Source organism: Saccopteryx bilineata, chromosome 5, assembly GCF_036850765.1.
Source record: "Saccopteryx bilineata isolate mSacBil1 chromosome 5, mSacBil1_pri_phased_curated, whole genome shotgun sequence".
In the NCBI taxonomy this organism is placed as follows: domain Eukaryota; kingdom Metazoa; phylum Chordata; class Mammalia; order Chiroptera; family Emballonuridae; genus Saccopteryx; species Saccopteryx bilineata.
Genome location: NC_089494.1, coordinates 189,573,814 through 189,591,716, shown reverse-complemented (window position 1 = coordinate 189,591,716; position 17,903 = coordinate 189,573,814). Strand labels below are relative to the sequence as shown.

The window sequence follows — 17,903 nt, the reverse complement described above, 5'->3', positions numbered from 1 at the left end:
TCCCCGGGCCGCGGACGAGTACCAGTCCCTGGGCCATTTGGTACTGGTCCACAGAGAACGAATAAATAACTTATATTATTTTCGTTTTATTTATATTTAAGTCTGAATGATGTTTTATTTTTTAAAAATGACCAGATTCCCTCTGTTACATCCGTCTAAGACTCACTCTTGGTGCTTGTCTCAGTCACGTGATACATTTATCCGTCCCACCCTAAAGGCCGGTCCGTGAAAATATTTTCTGACATTAAACTGGTCCGTGGCCCAAAAAAGATTGGGGACCACTGATATAGACAGTCTGCCATCTATAACAAAAATTAATCATTGCCTTCTCAATGTGAGGCCACTTAGAGTGGAGAGGTCAAAAGTAATCCACCACTTGTCAGAAATGAACTTATTTCCACCCTTGTTTTATCAGGTCTTTACTGTAAAAATAGTATATGTTTAATATTATGATATTACTTTCACTAGAAAGCTTAGGATTTCAGTCACAGATGTATAAAATCAATACAACTCACCTGACCAGTAGTAGCACAGTGGATAGATCATCAACTTGGGACATCTCAGGTCTGAAACCCTGAGATCACTGGCTTGATTGTGGGCTCATCAGCTTGAGCACAAGGTCGCCAAGAGTGTGGAATCATAGACATGACTCCAAGGTTGCTCGCTTGAGCCCAAAGGTCTCTGGCTGGAAGCCCAAGGTCACTGGCTGAGCAAAGGGGTCACTGGCTTGAGACTCCTGGTCAAGGCTCATATGAGAAGCAATCAATGAACAACTAAAGTAATGCAACTGCAAGTTGTTAATTCTCATTTCTCTGCCCTTCTGTCTCTCTGCCTCTCTCCCTTTCCTTCTCCCTCTTTCTTTCTCTCCCTCGCTCTTGCTCTTACTCTCACTAAAAATATCAACACAACTGATAGGTGTGTGTTTGCTTTCATGCATACAAGTGAGTGTATGCTTAAACACACACACACACACATATACCTGTGTATGCAAATATAGTCTTTGTGTATATTCCTATGTGTGTACTTATATATGAAAACAATATTTTGTATACACACACATATATATATATATATATATATATACTGCAATGCATATTATAGTTAGGAAGCATATTATAGTTAGAAAGCATATTATGTGTAAGTGGATGTGTATATATGATATAATAGATATGTGTATTTATAGTCCTTCCTATGTCATTTTATTTACCCTGAGATGTGTGTCCTTTTTTGTCAGAAAGAAATTCATTGAATTTATTCAAAAAGACAAAAACTACATTAGCCTAAATGTTTATAATTAAAAAGTAAACAATTTGAAAATATGTGCCTGCTTAGAACTAGAAGAATCAGAATGAATACAAATACAGCATACATGGCTAGATGGGAATTTCTCAGAGTTGTTAATCAGGATCCTTATAAAGATTATTTTATTCTTATGGTTATAATACTGGAAGCTAGTATCTCAAAGTGATTGAGAGCAAGGACATTGGAATTAAGGTGGTAAGGGCTCTGGTCCTTACTGTGAAACTTGCAGTATATTCCTTGCACTGAATTGTAATTTTTAAAAATATAGGCATATGTAGCAGTACACACACATATTATATAATTATTTTAAGGGCTAAATGAGATAGTGTAATATTGAAAATTATAAACATTGTTTGGATCACTGTATTTAAAAATAAGAAAACACCGGCATTTACCAAGAACTTTTTAGTATCCATGATTTACTTATATTTTGCATGGATAATCTCTGTTAATGCATATAGTAATCCATAAGATTAATATTATTATTAGACAGATGATGAATGTGGGCCTTAGACTTTGAATTTCTTGCTCATGGTCATATACTTAACAAGAGGCAGAGTCAGAATTTGAAATCAGTTTAATCTTAGAGCTGGTGTATTTATCTAATACAATGCTGATAAGCCATAAAAGTTGGTCAACAACTCGTATCATCATCATTATTATTATATATGGGAAAAAATGTCACAGTTATTCTTAGGATTTAATGTTAGTTCTTAGGAAATATTTCTCAGTTACCTCTACTGAGATATTTGTCTTTAAGTTTTCTACAAATATTATTGAATTTCCCAATATTAAAAAAACCCTGACACCTTTGTTTTAAAAAAATAAAAAAGAAAAATAAATTAAGATTATATTAAAGTTTGATTTCTATAAATCTTCTGATTATATCTTCAGAAAAACATTTCCAAGCTATGAGTTCCTAAAGATGTCATAATTTAAGACATTCAATATATTAGCCACTTTGTTCTTTTTAAAGATTTTTGTGCTCATTAAATTGTCTTCTCAATGCTCTCCCTACAATAACACTTTGATGTACTATTCATCATATCCATTTGGAAGAAAGAACTCTATTCCTGATTAGCTATCACACTGCTTCCAGTACAATGTGTTTCAGTAATAAATAAAGTGCATGATTTAAGTGAAAGTATATGTTTTTTAAATATAAAAGTCATTAGGTATATTTCCAGAGGGCATGACAGAATACTAATGTTACTGTTTAATGACAATGCTCACTTCTTTCTAGGAGCAATTTTTGATGAATCTGCCAAAAAGGATGATGAGGTGTTTCGCACAGCAGTTGGGGACCTCAACCAGAATGAGGAGATCTTACAGACTGAGAAAATCACATTTTCGGTGACTTTTGTTGATGGCAACAACCCATTTCAAGCAGTTCAGGAAGGTAAGGTGTATCAGCAATTCACTTTTTATATTTGTTTTTTGGTTTAATTTAACTGGCATTAAAATTGGATTTATAAATAGCCATTAAACATGGATATCATTTTTGCATCTTTGTGGTTGCTTTTCTTCAAGAGTGTTGTTTTGACTGTTTTGTAGAAGTTAATTCTGTGTTTCACTTCTGCAAGGGCAGAGTGTGCTGATTACTTTAATTGAAAAGAACATAAACATTTACAATAAAAGCTTTTCAACATTTTATGACTTTGGTGTAAATAAAATATTCCAAAAATAGGATTTTCTATTTGAATTTTAACTTTTCACTTCTTTGAAAAAACTGCCACCTTGAATGTTGTTATAACTTGTGATGACATTCCAGGTGTATTCATTATAAATATATTGCTAGAAGGGAAACCTTGAGACCAATGAAAGATTTTGTGCTGGGATCCCAACATTCTACTTAGGCTATATATTTTTTATTCTCTATAATATAAAAATAATGAAATACTTCATTCTCTCTGTGTACTTGACTGAATTAAAATTTTTCATAGGTACAAAGTCATACAAATGCAAATTATTTTTAACATGCTGAAATAATCATTTGTATGTGGGAGGGTTGTCAGTGAAAGTTCTTAAACCAACAGAATTCTATTATTGATGCTCTTATGCTGATAAAGTATTTGGCCTTTTGTTTGGTAAAGTACTTATTGTTCATGAAACTATTTATTGATAGTCTGTTTTATATTTTATTGTGATAATACATTTAGACTGAAGAGACTAATACAAAATTAATTTTATTTAAAGAGGATTTGGCAAGAGAAATGATAGACAAGATATCTTATGTAGTAAAGTTTGGCAAGAAACTTTTTAAACACAGGTACCCATGGGGTAAGGAAAATAAATATATATTTTTTTCCAAAGTGTCCTGTTCGTCAGTGTTTTGTCTGCATGATATATAGGTGAACTGAATTGAAATATATTTTGATCAGTAGCATTGGTTACTGTTGAAATTTATGTATGCTTATTATTGTTGGTAAGAGAATAGAATAAAGAGTGGTATATAATGGTTTTCTGTTTTATTAATTTGATGGAGTAAAAAAGATTATTTTAATGAAATAAAGAGAAGAAAATAAACTAAAAGCTGTTCCTGCAAATATTAGGCTGTTTATAATATTATGATGACATTTTAATTTTTAATAAGTAAACATCAACTTAAAAAGTCAGATTAATATAAACATCTAGTTATTTACATTTTAAAATTAGAATTATCCTGGGATTTTGGGTCTTTAAATAATGAATATATTAATAAGTTTTCTGTAGAAACACTTAAAAGCTGTCTAAATTAATATTAGAATTTATGAAGCAATCTGCATAATTATGAAGTTGTATTTGAGGAAAATATCCAATAACGTAAATTGATATATATACTATGAAGAAACTGATTTTTACTTTAAAGAAGACTCTTACAGTATTTCTTTCTCAACTCTTGTTTTCATGACTAGAATAAAAGGAAAAAAATGAGGAACAGTTTATTTTTGTGACAACCTTCTGATTAACTATGTATTAATTCTTTTAAATTAACTTAAAAGATACGGTAAAATATCGTGTTTTTTAAAATCCACTTTGACTGAAAGTATGTAGAAATAATGAAGACAATATAATGAGTAGAAGGTAATTACAAAGTCTGAATAAATATGTTCCTCACACCTTTTTTAGAGAGTACAATTTGAAATACAAAGACAACTTTTTAAAATACCACAAACTGTTTACATATTGCTTTTGTGACCATTATCCTGCCAGCTAAATTCTGGAAACAAATATATCTCTCAAATGAACTATTGTGAATTGAAAGAATTTGTGGACTAGAAAGGAAATTGAGAGCTGAAATAAGTTTTAACTTTCTGAGATAGAGCCCACTAGATATTTGTTAAGAAAGAAGAAAAAGCTTGACAGCCTAGTGGTTTCTGATACTAATAGGATGTTTTGGGCCAGATAATTTGATGGTCTGCTCTTGTTAATGAGACTCTGGAGCTAATTTGTTTACCCATTCAGTATAAGGAAGAGCTAATATTAAAAGTAAAAATAATTTTCTCCAAAGCTCTTTTTATAAGTAATTTGTTTAAAAAATAAGAGGAAATATTCAACTGAGAGAGAACATTAAAGAAGTAAAAAATATTTTCTTAACTGTTTAAAGAAAGTAATTTAGGAGACCTCAATTTTATAATCAAAGATTGCTACTTTTCTGTGATCACATCTTTGCTGTAATACCTTAAAAATTTATATAGTACAGAGGGTATTAAATCAATGTGGTTATTTTTTACATTGTGAAGGAAGGCAAAAGATTCAGTGATACAATTATTACTGATTGTTTACACATTAACACGCCTGATCAACTTCTAAAAACTTCATATTTTTGAATTCCTCTCCATCTCTCTTTTTCTTTTTATTTGAATTTGAAAGTGTCATCCTGAACAAATAGCATCACCAAGCATATGAATATTTGATGTTAATACCAAATGATGAAAGGATTGATCATCAGGTAGAGAAATTAAATCTAATAATCTGAAATCCTCAATTAATATTATTTTTAGAACTCCCACTTACAATCAACATTTGTAAGATTTTTTTTTAGAAAATTAAATTTTTGTTTACCTTATCAGTACTTAATAAGATAGATGTAAAGAGAAATAAATAACTTATTTAATCTAAACATTGTGATAAAGAGTAATGATACTATGAAAATAGCTTTTTGTAGGTTTGTAAATTTGCATGTAATAATACATTTAAATAATTAATAAATTATTATTTTTAAGGTGAGCCTCTAGAAGATTATATCTTGGCTATAATGCAAGATTAATATTTATTTCTCTATAGATCAGTGACTGCATTTGGTCATTTTTATCATTGTCCTGTAATGTTAATCTTACAACTTCTTGACAAGTGAACAGTAGAAAAGAACTGGTTTTCACATAAGTAAACTTGAAATAACCACCTATGGTCATAATTATTTTTCTTTATTTTGAATATATTTGTTGATCAGCCATTGTATACGTTTTGCCTGTTGAGTTATGGGATGTAAACTAAGGGCAAAATATTTTTATACTTTAAGTCAGGATATTTTTTTGAGGAGAGTAAGCTACTTGGTAGCTGGGACAAAACTTTTCCCTTAAGATGATACTTGCATATTTTTTTAAACCTTGGGTATTATATAAGTGGAAATTATATGTTCCTAGTTGAATGTTTTTGATATATTGATGAAGTAATTGAGACCAGACTGGTTGAGTAATAATTTTCCTACTTACTGCAAGTGTGTATCAGAGAAAGAATTAAACCAAGACTTTCATACGACTATTAGAATATTTTCTTTTGCTATATCTGCTAGACATGTATATACAGAGAGTTCATAATGTTTTCTAAGCCTTTATTAAATACTCTGAGGAATGAAAAATGTAGCAGATTTATATGTTTTGATACTATTTATGTCCAGAGGTTTTAGATCTCATCCAGTAGGAGAAAAATTCTAATTTATTTGATCGATACAATTTGCATTGTATAAATCACAGTTGTCCTTTCATTTTTGGTTTTCCTCATCTATAACTGAGAATAAGAACATAAATAATGCATTTTTTTCTAAGTGAGAAGCCCGGTGGGGGTGGGGAGGCAGACAGACAGATTCCCGCATGCGCCTTACCGGGATCCACCCGGCATGCATAACAAGGGGTGAGGCTTAGCCCCTTCAAAGCGTTGTTCTGCTGCAATCAGAGCCATTCTAGCATCTTAAGTGGAGGCCATGGAGCCATCCTCAGTGCCTGGGCCAACTTTGCTCTAATGGAGCCTTGGCTGTGAGAGAGAGGAGAGGGGAAAGGGCAGAGAAGCAGATGGGTGCTTCTCCTGTGTGCCCTGGCCAGGAATCAAACCTGGGACTTCCACATGCCAGGCCGAGGTTTTACCACTGAACCACCAGCCACGGCAATAATGTATTTTTAAAGTCAGTTTTATTTCTACGGATGAGATGTTTCACAACTCTTTAGAACACATTTCTAGATTTAGAACTTTACAGGCTTATAGAAATCATCAATATTTACGTTAGGAAGCACTCACATTGCTGAAATTGCCTCCTACTATTTTTGTGAGACTGACTTCAAAATAAATTAAAAGAATTTATAGGAAGTTCGCTTTGCTATGTCATTCAACTATTCACTGTTACCTCCAAAAAAGTCATCACTATCACAATCCAGCACGGGCCTTTTGCTGGTTCCATTGACCTGGATCAAAGCAGCTGTTGCTGAGTTTCTCTCCTCATTCCTTTCCTATGGATTGTTTCCTCTGTGGCATCAAAGTACTGGATATAACAGAGGCAGAAATGTGTGGTGTGAGAGTGTCAGCTTTCTCCACTGAAGGCAATAGCCGTTATTTATATTGTTTCCTCTTAGCTGCAACTAATGGCACTATGGGCCCTGAATGGGGAATTTATAAGAGAAGAAAGTCCGGTAGGTGAGGGGAGTGCATTTGTAAAAGTGTTCACATAGGAAGATGAATGCAGTAACAGGAATCCTTGCAGTGGTGGGCCTCAGCTGGTTCACAGCGGTTCAGCTGAACTGATACCTCATTTTTTGTTGAATTTGGCTAAGCGGTTGTTAAAATGGCACTGAATCCATGTATAAAGTTACATGCATCAGATGTATCAGTTAGGATGTAAAGTACCTTGTGTTGCTATTGAAAGACAAGATTCATTTAAATTATTTGAAAATATTTGCTGTTATTATAAAAACAACTAAAACTGAAAAACATAAAGGAAAGTGTGAGGGCAAAATAGTACTGTAAAGTCACAAATAATCCTATTTGAAAAAAGGATGAATATCATATTATTATTTTTTCTGATCTGTTGCAAACTATTATAAACAATATTGTTATAAAAGTTGTTTTAAATATCAAAAGCAGTCAGGTTAAGATTGCTCATTGTCCATATTTCAGCCTCGTCTACCTTCAGCTTACTCCTTTGCATACCATGATATGGATATTGATTCTTCCCCTGAAGTTTGTAACAGTCTCACTTTTAACACTGTGACATTTTCAGTTGGATATGCCTCCTGTATCTTCCAAAATATATTTACTATAAGTGTAAAACAATGAAACTTCATTCTTTTATGATTTATTAAAATCAGTCTCATTACTCTGTAGTTATTTGTAAAAGACACAAGTATCCATATCATGCATGTAAAAGAAATTATAGTTGTCTAGTATAGCCAAAAAGGTTATAAGGAAATCTAACTAGGAAAAAGCACTTCTCCAAAACACATCACCATTCATTGTGAATATTTCTGGTGCTATTGGCTAAATCTGAGAAGTCTGGTTCAAAGAGTATATAAATGTAAAAGAATGATTTATGTGGTCCATAGCTTAGTCTCATAATTTATATTCCTCTCTACTTTTAAGATATTTTTACTGTGATAAAGAAACTATCTGCTAATTCCAAACGCTTAGTTCGGATTCTGCAGATATCCAGCATACGACGTCAGTGTTTATGCCTCATGAGCCTGTATTTTTCTGGACCAATTTTGGTAGCTCCAATTCCAGTTTATTTTATAAATTATTTTCTGAACTTGGAAGTGGTTCTATTAAACAAAACCTGTATATCTCATAGGTATAATTCTCATTCATTTCCTTGTTCTTTTAATCGTTTTTCATTTCTCCTTCCGTACCCACATCAAGGCTAGTGTTACGCTGTGAATCTCAGTCTCTAGTCCCAATGCTCTGTGTAACTCATACCGAACTGTATGTGAAAAGGGGTGGGAGAAATAAGTTATGCATCTGACCAGTGTCTCTGAACACTCACACACCAGAAGAAATTCTGGATGTCCACTCAGTGGTTGTCTGCTGGACCATTTCCTTTCCTTCAGGAGTCTGCGATATGTAGCTTGGTCAATTACCCAGCAATTGCTTGCTGAGTTCTAGATCACTTTTTCTCCCTACCTGCTAAGGATGTAAGATTTGGAATCAGAATCTATCTATTGTATGATCTTAATATCCATCCTCTATGTAATATTAAAGTATGAAGAATTCTGTATCTGTTAGGAAAAACAACTTGTATATATTCTTTTAAACATCTTACACTACCCTTTTAATTGATGAATTGTTTGTCAAGAAAAATTAAAGTAATTCCAATTATATTTGGAATCTAATTTTGGGAATACTCAGTCAAATCAATCTATCCAGTACTTATTAAATGCCTACTACTGTTCTAACCTTGAGCCCGATATAATAGGAGATAACAAAAGAAATAGAGGACACAGTGTCTGGCTGGAAAAGCTTAAGAATGTGCTTGATGGGGCTGAGAATTTTTTTTGTGTGTGTGACAGAGACAGAGAGAGCGACAAATAGGAACAGAGAAACAGGAAGGAAGAGGGATGAGGACATCAGTTCTTCGTTGTGGCACCTTAGTTGTTCATTGATTACTTTCTCATAAGTGCCTTGATGGGGGGCTACAGTAGAGTGAGTGACCCCTTGCTAGAGCCAGTGACCTTGGGCTCAAGCTGGTGAGCCTTGCAAAAACCAGATGAGCCTGCACTCCAGCTGGCAACCTCAGTGTCTCGAACCTGGGTCCTCCCCGTTCCAGTCCAACGCTCTATCCACTGTGCCACTGCCTGGTCAGGCAGGCTGAGAAGTAAAGTAAGAAAAGACATTATGCTGTTGCCTTTTACCTCTACTTGGGGTTTTAATTTTGTTAATAATAAAAAGGAAGAAGAGATTGTAGCTTTTAAAAATATTTCAGTAAAGAGGGTAATTTAGTTCTTAAAATATTATTTATTAATATAATGTAAATGAAGATACAAATTATATAGCTTATTTTTTCCTGTGATTTATTTTTGAACTCGTTTATTGGTAAGCCTTTTCCTCATCTCATTCAGTGCACACTGTTAAAGTAATAGGTCTCTAATACGATGAATACATTGAAATTCAGATGTTGATAGGCCTCTACATCATAATTTTGTAGCATTTCTTCTGAGTCTTTTACCTCCCTTTCTGCAAATGTGTACTGTTGTGTAAGTTACCTCATAAAATATATATTTTAACAACATGTGCTGCTCTAGATTTTTTTTTTATTTAGGAAAATCTTTAGCAACTTTCTATAAAGCTTTTTTAATGGAAGTGAAGATTTATTTTTCTGTTGTTGCTTAAATGTTCTTTATTTCTACCTAGAATTTTTCTCATAATAAGAGCAAACCACTTTCATCTAGTCTCTTTAAACCTTTATAAAGTGCATCATTATTTGGCAGCATAATTAAGTTTTTAATCAGTCTTTTATGATACTGACTTTGTTAAAAAATCACCTCTGTGTCTTCTCTTAAAGTGACAGTGAATATATGGTTTATTAGATTCAAAACCACACTTACATACACTCTGCAGTTGTAATGAGAGTCTATGCTGTAGTAACAAAACAGTTGAAGTTCATGCTGGCAATCTAAAGACTTTACTATGTTTAGAAATTTCAAACTATTATCAATATTATTATTATCATCCAAGTTGCAAATGATCCAGGCTGCTTGCTTAACTTGAGAACAAAAAATAGCCTGACTTTATATTTTAACATTTAACTTTTATTTTTGCATGTCCTTGGCAAGTATTGTTAGGTTTATGGGAATCACATTGTGTGTACTATTTTAGCACTCATGCAACATTTGGTTGCATTATCTTTTAATTTTTAAAAGAATTATCACCGAAACACTTGCTTTCCAAACGAAATACGCAAGCCAGTGTGCAATAGGAAATTGCATATTCTGGGGAAAAAGGGAATGAATCAGCAAATACTCTTCAGTGCCTATAAACATTTAGCCTTCAGCTACTCTGCACAGTGCTGTGCTCTTCATGGCCTGCCCTTTGGTCTTGGCTGGTTAGCTTGACCGCTATTACTGTGTGTTAAATCCTGACCTCTGTGTTCCCTTCTTTTCTTTGCTCTCCCATAATAGTTCTCTTTTAAAGCTCCTCATTCTTTGCACTTTTAATCATAGTCCGTATTATGCTGTGCACACTGAGAAGATCTTATTTGGTTCAGTGTCTTAAATTTATGCTATTTATCCTATATGGAAGGACAAGCATGGAAAGTAAATGCATGGGCAATGAAATTAGACCTATCTGTCTTTATATGAGTTCTAATCCATCTCTTATTAATTGTAGGGCCTTGAACATACTTAATATCTCTGAGCCTATTTTTTCATACATGAAATTGGATTAAATATGTGCTCCATGTAATAGTCATTATTATGGTATTCTTGAATGATGATTAATTACATGGGGTTGTAATTATGGTTTTTGGGTTTCTCTACTTTCTAACTACATCTCAATAATACTTGGAAACATGATAATTGAACACTATTGCATATATTCATATTAAGTTTCTATCTGTTTCTATCCTTCTCAAACTTCCTCTACCATGTGTAGTTCCCTTGATAACCACTCATAATACTAAGTTTATTATCTGCCTGCTAGTGTCATTTTATTGCTCATCTGAGTTTTTTCTAATCAAGATCCTGAGTGCTGGGGTTGTAAGAAAATTATAAAAATTAAATGCTTCTGTTTTTCCTCTTTCTGAGATAGTTCTGCTGGTCAGCCCAGGAAGATAAGAATTATATTTGTGGTGTAATTCATTAGGCAAATAGTAGTGAGATTGCAACATGTGTACTTGGGGTTAGGAGGATTTAAAATACCTTGTTACCATTTCTGGGAAATAGAGTAGGCCTGTGGAGATCAAATGAAAGCTTTCTGATGATTTGTGTAGGCTTAATACAATCAGTGAAGTAAATAAGGCATTGAGTCACAACTAAATGGAATTCGGTTGTAGAGGCATAATGTTGCAGAGGAGTGATCTATGTGAAGGTCAAATATGTAAATGAATTCAAGGAAAGCTTTGTGCTTTAGATTTAAGAAATGCATCATCTCTGGTATTTTGAGTTTATTTCCGATTGTTTAAAAGGCTATCTTTCTGTATTATGCACATTTTTATTCCAACTATATACGGTCAACTATGATATTAACCCTAAAAACCTGACTATTGGTTTCTTTTAATGTCCACTACTGTTTTTCTTCAATAACACATGCTATCATGTTATTTTCTGAGAAATCATGCCTCATTTCATGACATACTTACATTTTGGTCCATAATCCATTAATATGATATTAAGATTGACTAAGATCAATTCCTTTTAGTCTATGTATTTTAAACATAGAAACAAAACACACACACAGACACTCTACATGTCTATTATATATGAGAAAAATATTCCAAAATGGAAAATATATTTTTCTTCCAAAATGTAATATTTTTTTGGGGGGGGGAGGAAACTATCCTACAAATTAAAGTCAGAAATTGTCTAGTAGAAAAATATTTCTAAATAAAATGACTGAATATTCAATAATATTTTTGTACTTTACTTTTGAATTTATACTTATATAAAATCAAACAGAATACTTTGAGGTGGTCCTGTGTGCCTATTCATATATTAAAACTGATCAAGATATGCAATGTTTTGATGATAGAAAGTAAGTCAAGGATAAAAGGCGCATTCTTTTTTTTAAATTTTTTAATTTATTTATTTTTAGAGAGACAGAGAGAGAGAGAGTCAGAGAGAGGGATAAATAGGGACAGACAGACAGGAACGGAGAGAAATGAGAAGCATCAATCATCAGTTTTTCGTTGTGACACCTTAGTTGTTCATTGATTGCTTTCTCATATGTGCCTTGACCATGGGGCTACAGTAGACCGAGTAACCCCAGCGACTTCGGGTCCAAGCTGGCGAGCCCTTTGCTCAAACCAGATGAGCCTGCGCTCAAGTTGGCGACCTTGGGGTCTCAAACCTGGGTCCTCTGCATCCCAGCTCGATGCTCTATCCACTGTGCCACTGCCTGGTCAGGCAAAAAGGCACATTCTTATTAGTTAAATAATAAGTTCCTGATACATCAGCCACATTTTGCCTGCTCATAAATTCTGTTCCTACTGTTATATTTATTAGTCAATAATTTTCATATTTAGAATTATTGAGTATATAATTTTATTCTGTTTCAAATTCCTAAGTGTTTTATCCTCTTTAAACAAGTTTTATCTGCATATTAACTCATTATACACACACACATTTATATATGCATACCCATGCATATACATGTGTGTATTAAACTATATCTGTATATTGTGAGCCTATGTGTATATATATATATACCAAGTATATATGATATATGTGTGTATATATTAAATAAGTTTCCCAGTTCACCAAGCACTCTGTCTTTTGACCATCCTTCCAATGTCAATTCATGCTTTTCAAAGGCAATATTAAACTCTTATTTACTGTGTCTGTTAAAATGAAACTTTTGTTTGTCTAAACACCATCATTCACTATATAAATTTCATGCCAGGGCTCCATGAATCACCAGCTTACACTTCCCTTCTCTGGAAATTGCGTGAAGCTTAAGTTTGGAAAGAGTAGAACAACTGGCAGAGAACTGAATTCCCAAGAACAATTGATTTTTTTTCAAAAATCAAAAGAACAACTGTTCCCTTATTTGTAAGATTTTTTTAATGTACCAATTAAACGCTATATAAAGAGTTTATAGAGATGAATGAGACAAATTTAACTCTAGTACTCAAGAACTTTATAATCTAGTATAATTAAAAGAACTAAGTAAGCAAATAATTATTTTTGTTGGAGAAGAGTAATGTAAAGGAAAGTAAATGATAATATGATTAAAAATAATAGGTGAGTTGTGTATGTACGATTTAAAACTAGGAGCTCATTTCTGATGGAGCACTTATGTAAGATACAGAAATGCCAAGATTTGAGGTGGCAAAGTAGCCAGCGATGCCAAGATAGGAGGAAATAGCATTCCAGGCTATTATATATGGGGATACTATTTTGAGGAATGAGTTGGAAGTGTTTGATTATTTTTTAAATACTTAAATATTTATTCTTTCTTTACATATACTTATTTCTATCATCAAAATCATTATATTCTGGATATCACTATTACTCATGTGTCTGTACCTAAATCTGCTTCAGCCTTTTTCTTTGGTGATGGACTGTGTTCTAAAGGAATCCTGGTGGTCAGCAGGTCTCACATCTGGGGCACACGGATACCATTCTTGGATCTTTTTTTGATTTGAAATTGACCTCTATGAATATAGTTATCAAAACTTTTGGGCTTGTCTGACCAGGCAGTGGTGCAGTGGATGGAGCGTTGGTCTGGGATGTGAAGGACCCAGGTTCGAGACCGAGAGACCGCCAGCTTGAGCGAGGGCTCATCTGGTTTGAGCAAAGCTCACCAGCTTGAGCCCTATGTTGCTGGCTCAAGCAAGGGGTCCCTCAGTCTGCTCTAGCCCCTCGGTGAAGGCACATGAGAAATAAATCAATGAACAAGTAAGGAGCTGCAATGAAGAATCGATGTTTCTCACCTCTCTTTCTTCCTGTCTGTCTGTCCCTATCCTGACTCTCTCTGTCTCTGCCACAAAAACAAAACAAAACAAAACAAAACAAACAAACAGAAAACAAACAAAAAATACATTTTGACTTTTTTATGTATTGATAGATGCTCTTGTTCCTATGAAAAATAAATGAAATGAAACAAACCAAAAAAAGTAAGAATGTTATTCAGTTTTATTGATCTTTTAATACAGAGTAATGCACAGTGGTGTATGAATATTTACAACTAGGAAAGAGGCATTATTTTTTGGCCTTTATATATGGTCTACCCTCTGACAAAAATGGCTTATTTGAAAAGTCCAATAATAAGAAGTAATATTTATTTATAAATTACTTTATCCCATGAACTGATACAAGTACTTTATTTTTTTTCACATAATCGTTATGTTGCCTTATAAGCTATAATGTAGATATTATTCTTATTAGCATTTTACAGGTGAGGCAACTGAGATACAGGTAGGTTAGATAACTGTCACCCCAGAAATCTTAGTGCCTAGAACACTGATTTGTTTGTCTGCTAATTGGGAGTCCCAGACATATATCAGTGGGAAAGAGAAAAATGACTTTAAGGTATTGATTTCCTATCTCCTACGTGAGATCACCTTGAGTTGAGTGTGTACCTCAAAGAAAAGTCATGCTTTTCTAAAGCAGCCTGCTCTATGTCACTCTCTTCTTCAGAACTCCATTAACTCCTTTCTTCTCTAGACTGTGGTCTATGACGGGTCACCACTTCACTGCTGCTGGATTCTTGTACTTCCTTTTGTTTTTTCTGCTACAACCCATCCAGGCCTGTGTAATTCATTCTTTTGAAAAAGAAACCCTCTCAAATTATACTATTTTGAGTTTGCCATTGTTTCCTTTTGGGATTTTCATTGATATAACTGTTAACCACTATATCGCCTATTTGGAAAACTTCATCTTAGCTAACTCTTAGTGATTTGATAACTTGTTCAATCAGAAAACATCTGTTGGAATGTATTATTCAGATTCAATGCATGCATCACATTAAAAAACATAGAAAAAATGTCTCCCACAGACCTTTTACTTCTCTCATATACAAACGGAAGCCTTCATGCCCATAGGCATTTTAACAGTTTACCACAAGCTGACTTGATGTTAGAGGGATTGAGTGGCAGCATCCCTCAGAAATATACTAGTCAGACCAGAAATAGGACTGATCTCTAAATAGCCATACCACAGCATAGCTGAGTGACTGTGAAGGAAACATGATTATTTTTACTTAAACTATGAAAAATGAAATGAACTCTATGAAAAATAATTACAATGTCTTTTGTTATAAATCCTCTACTTTAAAGAAGTTGATGCATTGTTGTTCACAAATTCTTGAGTATTTTATTCCATTTTCTGTGGGAAATTTTTTTCCTGTAATTTTTTTTGTAACATTCTTTATAAGAATGCTTTATTGTGAAAATTTCACTTCTCATTAAAAGGGGCTAGGTAAAAATAATGTGTGTGTGTATAAATATATATATATATTTATACACACACACACACATACACACACACACACACACACTGGGGGTCTTCGGGTTACAACACAGTTCTGTTCCTAAGACAGTGATGTAACCCACATTTGGGAGTAAGTCAAAACACACCCTAGTCTAAGTCACTTACCTATCCTAAGACAGTTGTAAAATCATAATCTAGAAAATAAAAACACAGCTAAGCCACAGAAGAAGGAAAAGGACATAAATATACTGTACTGTACACTGTACTGCTTATTCTTCTGCCACACACAACCAAACTAGTTCGCCCATGTAGTCTGTAAGTACGTGCTAACAGCGTGAGCCAGAATAATCAGATCTCAATTTTTTTTAAGTTTTTATGAGAGTGAGTGTCGTAAACTTGAAATGTCATATGTCAAGACTGTTGTAACCTGAGGTCTCCATATATATATAGTTGTAAAGATTACAGAGCCAATATTTTTGTTATTTTGAAAATTTTAAAAAAGTAATAAGGAGAGATTAAAAAGTTACAACAAGAACTGTTTTGTATTTTATCAGGAAGTGGAGGAGGAGGGAAAGCAGGAAAGTTCCACAATAGCATGATCAGCATTAATATTTCTTTATTTCTTTATTCATTCAATATTATTCAGCATCTCAGTAAAAGACAGTGAGGTAAAATTAGTGAAGAATATAGTGGTAACTTAAGAGCACTCTGGGCCTGACCTGTGGTGGCGCAGTGGATAAAGCATCAACCTGGAATGCTTAGGTCGCCGGTTCAAAATCCCGGGCTTGCCTGGTCAAGACACATATGGGAGTTGGTGCTTCCTGCTCCTCTCTCCCTCCTCTCTCTTTCTGTCTCTCTCTCCCCTCTCTGAAATGAATAAGGAAAAAAAAGAGCACTCTGTATCTATAAGGAGAGCTAAAATAATGAAGATGAAATGCATGTGTATAGATAATATAATTACTAGGCAGTATTTCCATGAAGGATGAACAAAATAAATAGTTCAGTAGAAAATGAGATTTACAGCTAGGGTGGTGAGTTGAGGGAGAAGGTAAAGAAGACAGAAAAGGGAAAAAATTGTAACCCATGCTTTCTGCTCGGAGAGGAGGAAAGATCTAATCAAAGAGGCAGACATGTTCAAAAATTCATCTGTGTGACTGAAAACTGTGACCTGAGGATGAGGAGAGACGAACAATGGAAACATCAGGTCACAAGGCCAGAAACAGTAACTTTTCTGCCAATGACTTTATCCTGTCTCCAGTATCAAAGTTACCTTTTTCCCAAACCAGTGATAGAGTAGTGGCCTCAGCATAGAGAAAATCATAATTCAGCAAGTAACATTAAACACTAATAAAGACATTAATAAAGACATTAGCCTTCACATAGGCTAATGTCTGAGAATTTCTTTTAAAATGCAGCAAAAGCGCTGGAAATGATTTGAGATCAAAGATGCTACTTCAAAGGCACAATGCCTCCACTGTGTGTTAACAGCAAGTGATATTTTAGAAATAATTATTCAGCTCTGGCCAGTTGGTTCAGTGGTAGAGCGTCAGCTCAGCGTGTGGAAATCCCAGGTTTGATTTCCCTTCAGGGAACTCAGGAGAGGTGACCATCTGCTTCTCCACTCCTCCCCTTCTTGCTTCTCTCTCTCTCTCTCTCTCTCTCCCTCCCTCCCTCCCTCCCCTCCTCCCTCCTGCAAACATGGCTTGATTAGAGCGAGTTGGCCCTATGCACTAAGGATGGCTCCATGGCCTCTGCCTCAGGCAGAAAAAAGAGGTTGGTTGCCCCAGGTGGGCAGAGCATTGATTGCCCCCTAGTTGGCTTGCTGAGTGGATCCTGGTCTGCGCCCACGCAGGAGTCTTCTCTCTGCCTCCCCTCCTCTCACTGAATAAAAACAAAAAAAAAAAAAAAGGAAAAAAATAATTATTCCATGTCTTCAGCAGAGTAATTGCTTAAAGAAAGAGATAAGCACCCACGTTTTATAATATAAAAAGTGTTATGCATATTCATTAAATAATGCTCTCAGAGGATTTTTACTGCATGTTTAGTACTATGTGTGATAACTCAGTGTCATGGCACTGTGCTCTTATCTGAAAGCATGGATAGTTTCCTAAGTTTGACAGAGAAGTTAAAGAATAATATCATATATTGAGGTTCTTTTATATGCATAATCACAGACTATTACTATCTTTTTTCCCCTTTAAGTGTAATTGTTAATGTTTTAATTTAAAAGTATTTATTTTGATCTGATTATGTCAAGTGGCCAATGAAGCTTGT

The 17,903-nt window shown here is 34.0% G+C and overlaps 1 protein-coding gene across 2 annotated transcripts in view; it reads left to right on the top strand.

Moving 5' to 3' along the window:
* GRID2 (glutamate ionotropic receptor delta type subunit 2) overlaps positions 1–17,903 on the top strand; it is a 1,655,975-nt gene that overhangs the window by 304,561 nt on the left and 1,333,511 nt on the right. For both annotated transcript variants that reach the window (XM_066279539.1, XM_066279540.1), the window contains one exon: positions 2,546–2,701. In XM_066279539.1, the coding sequence (XP_066135636.1) occupies positions 2,546–2,701 (156 nt within the window). The remainder of the gene's footprint in view (positions 1–2,545; positions 2,702–17,903) is intronic.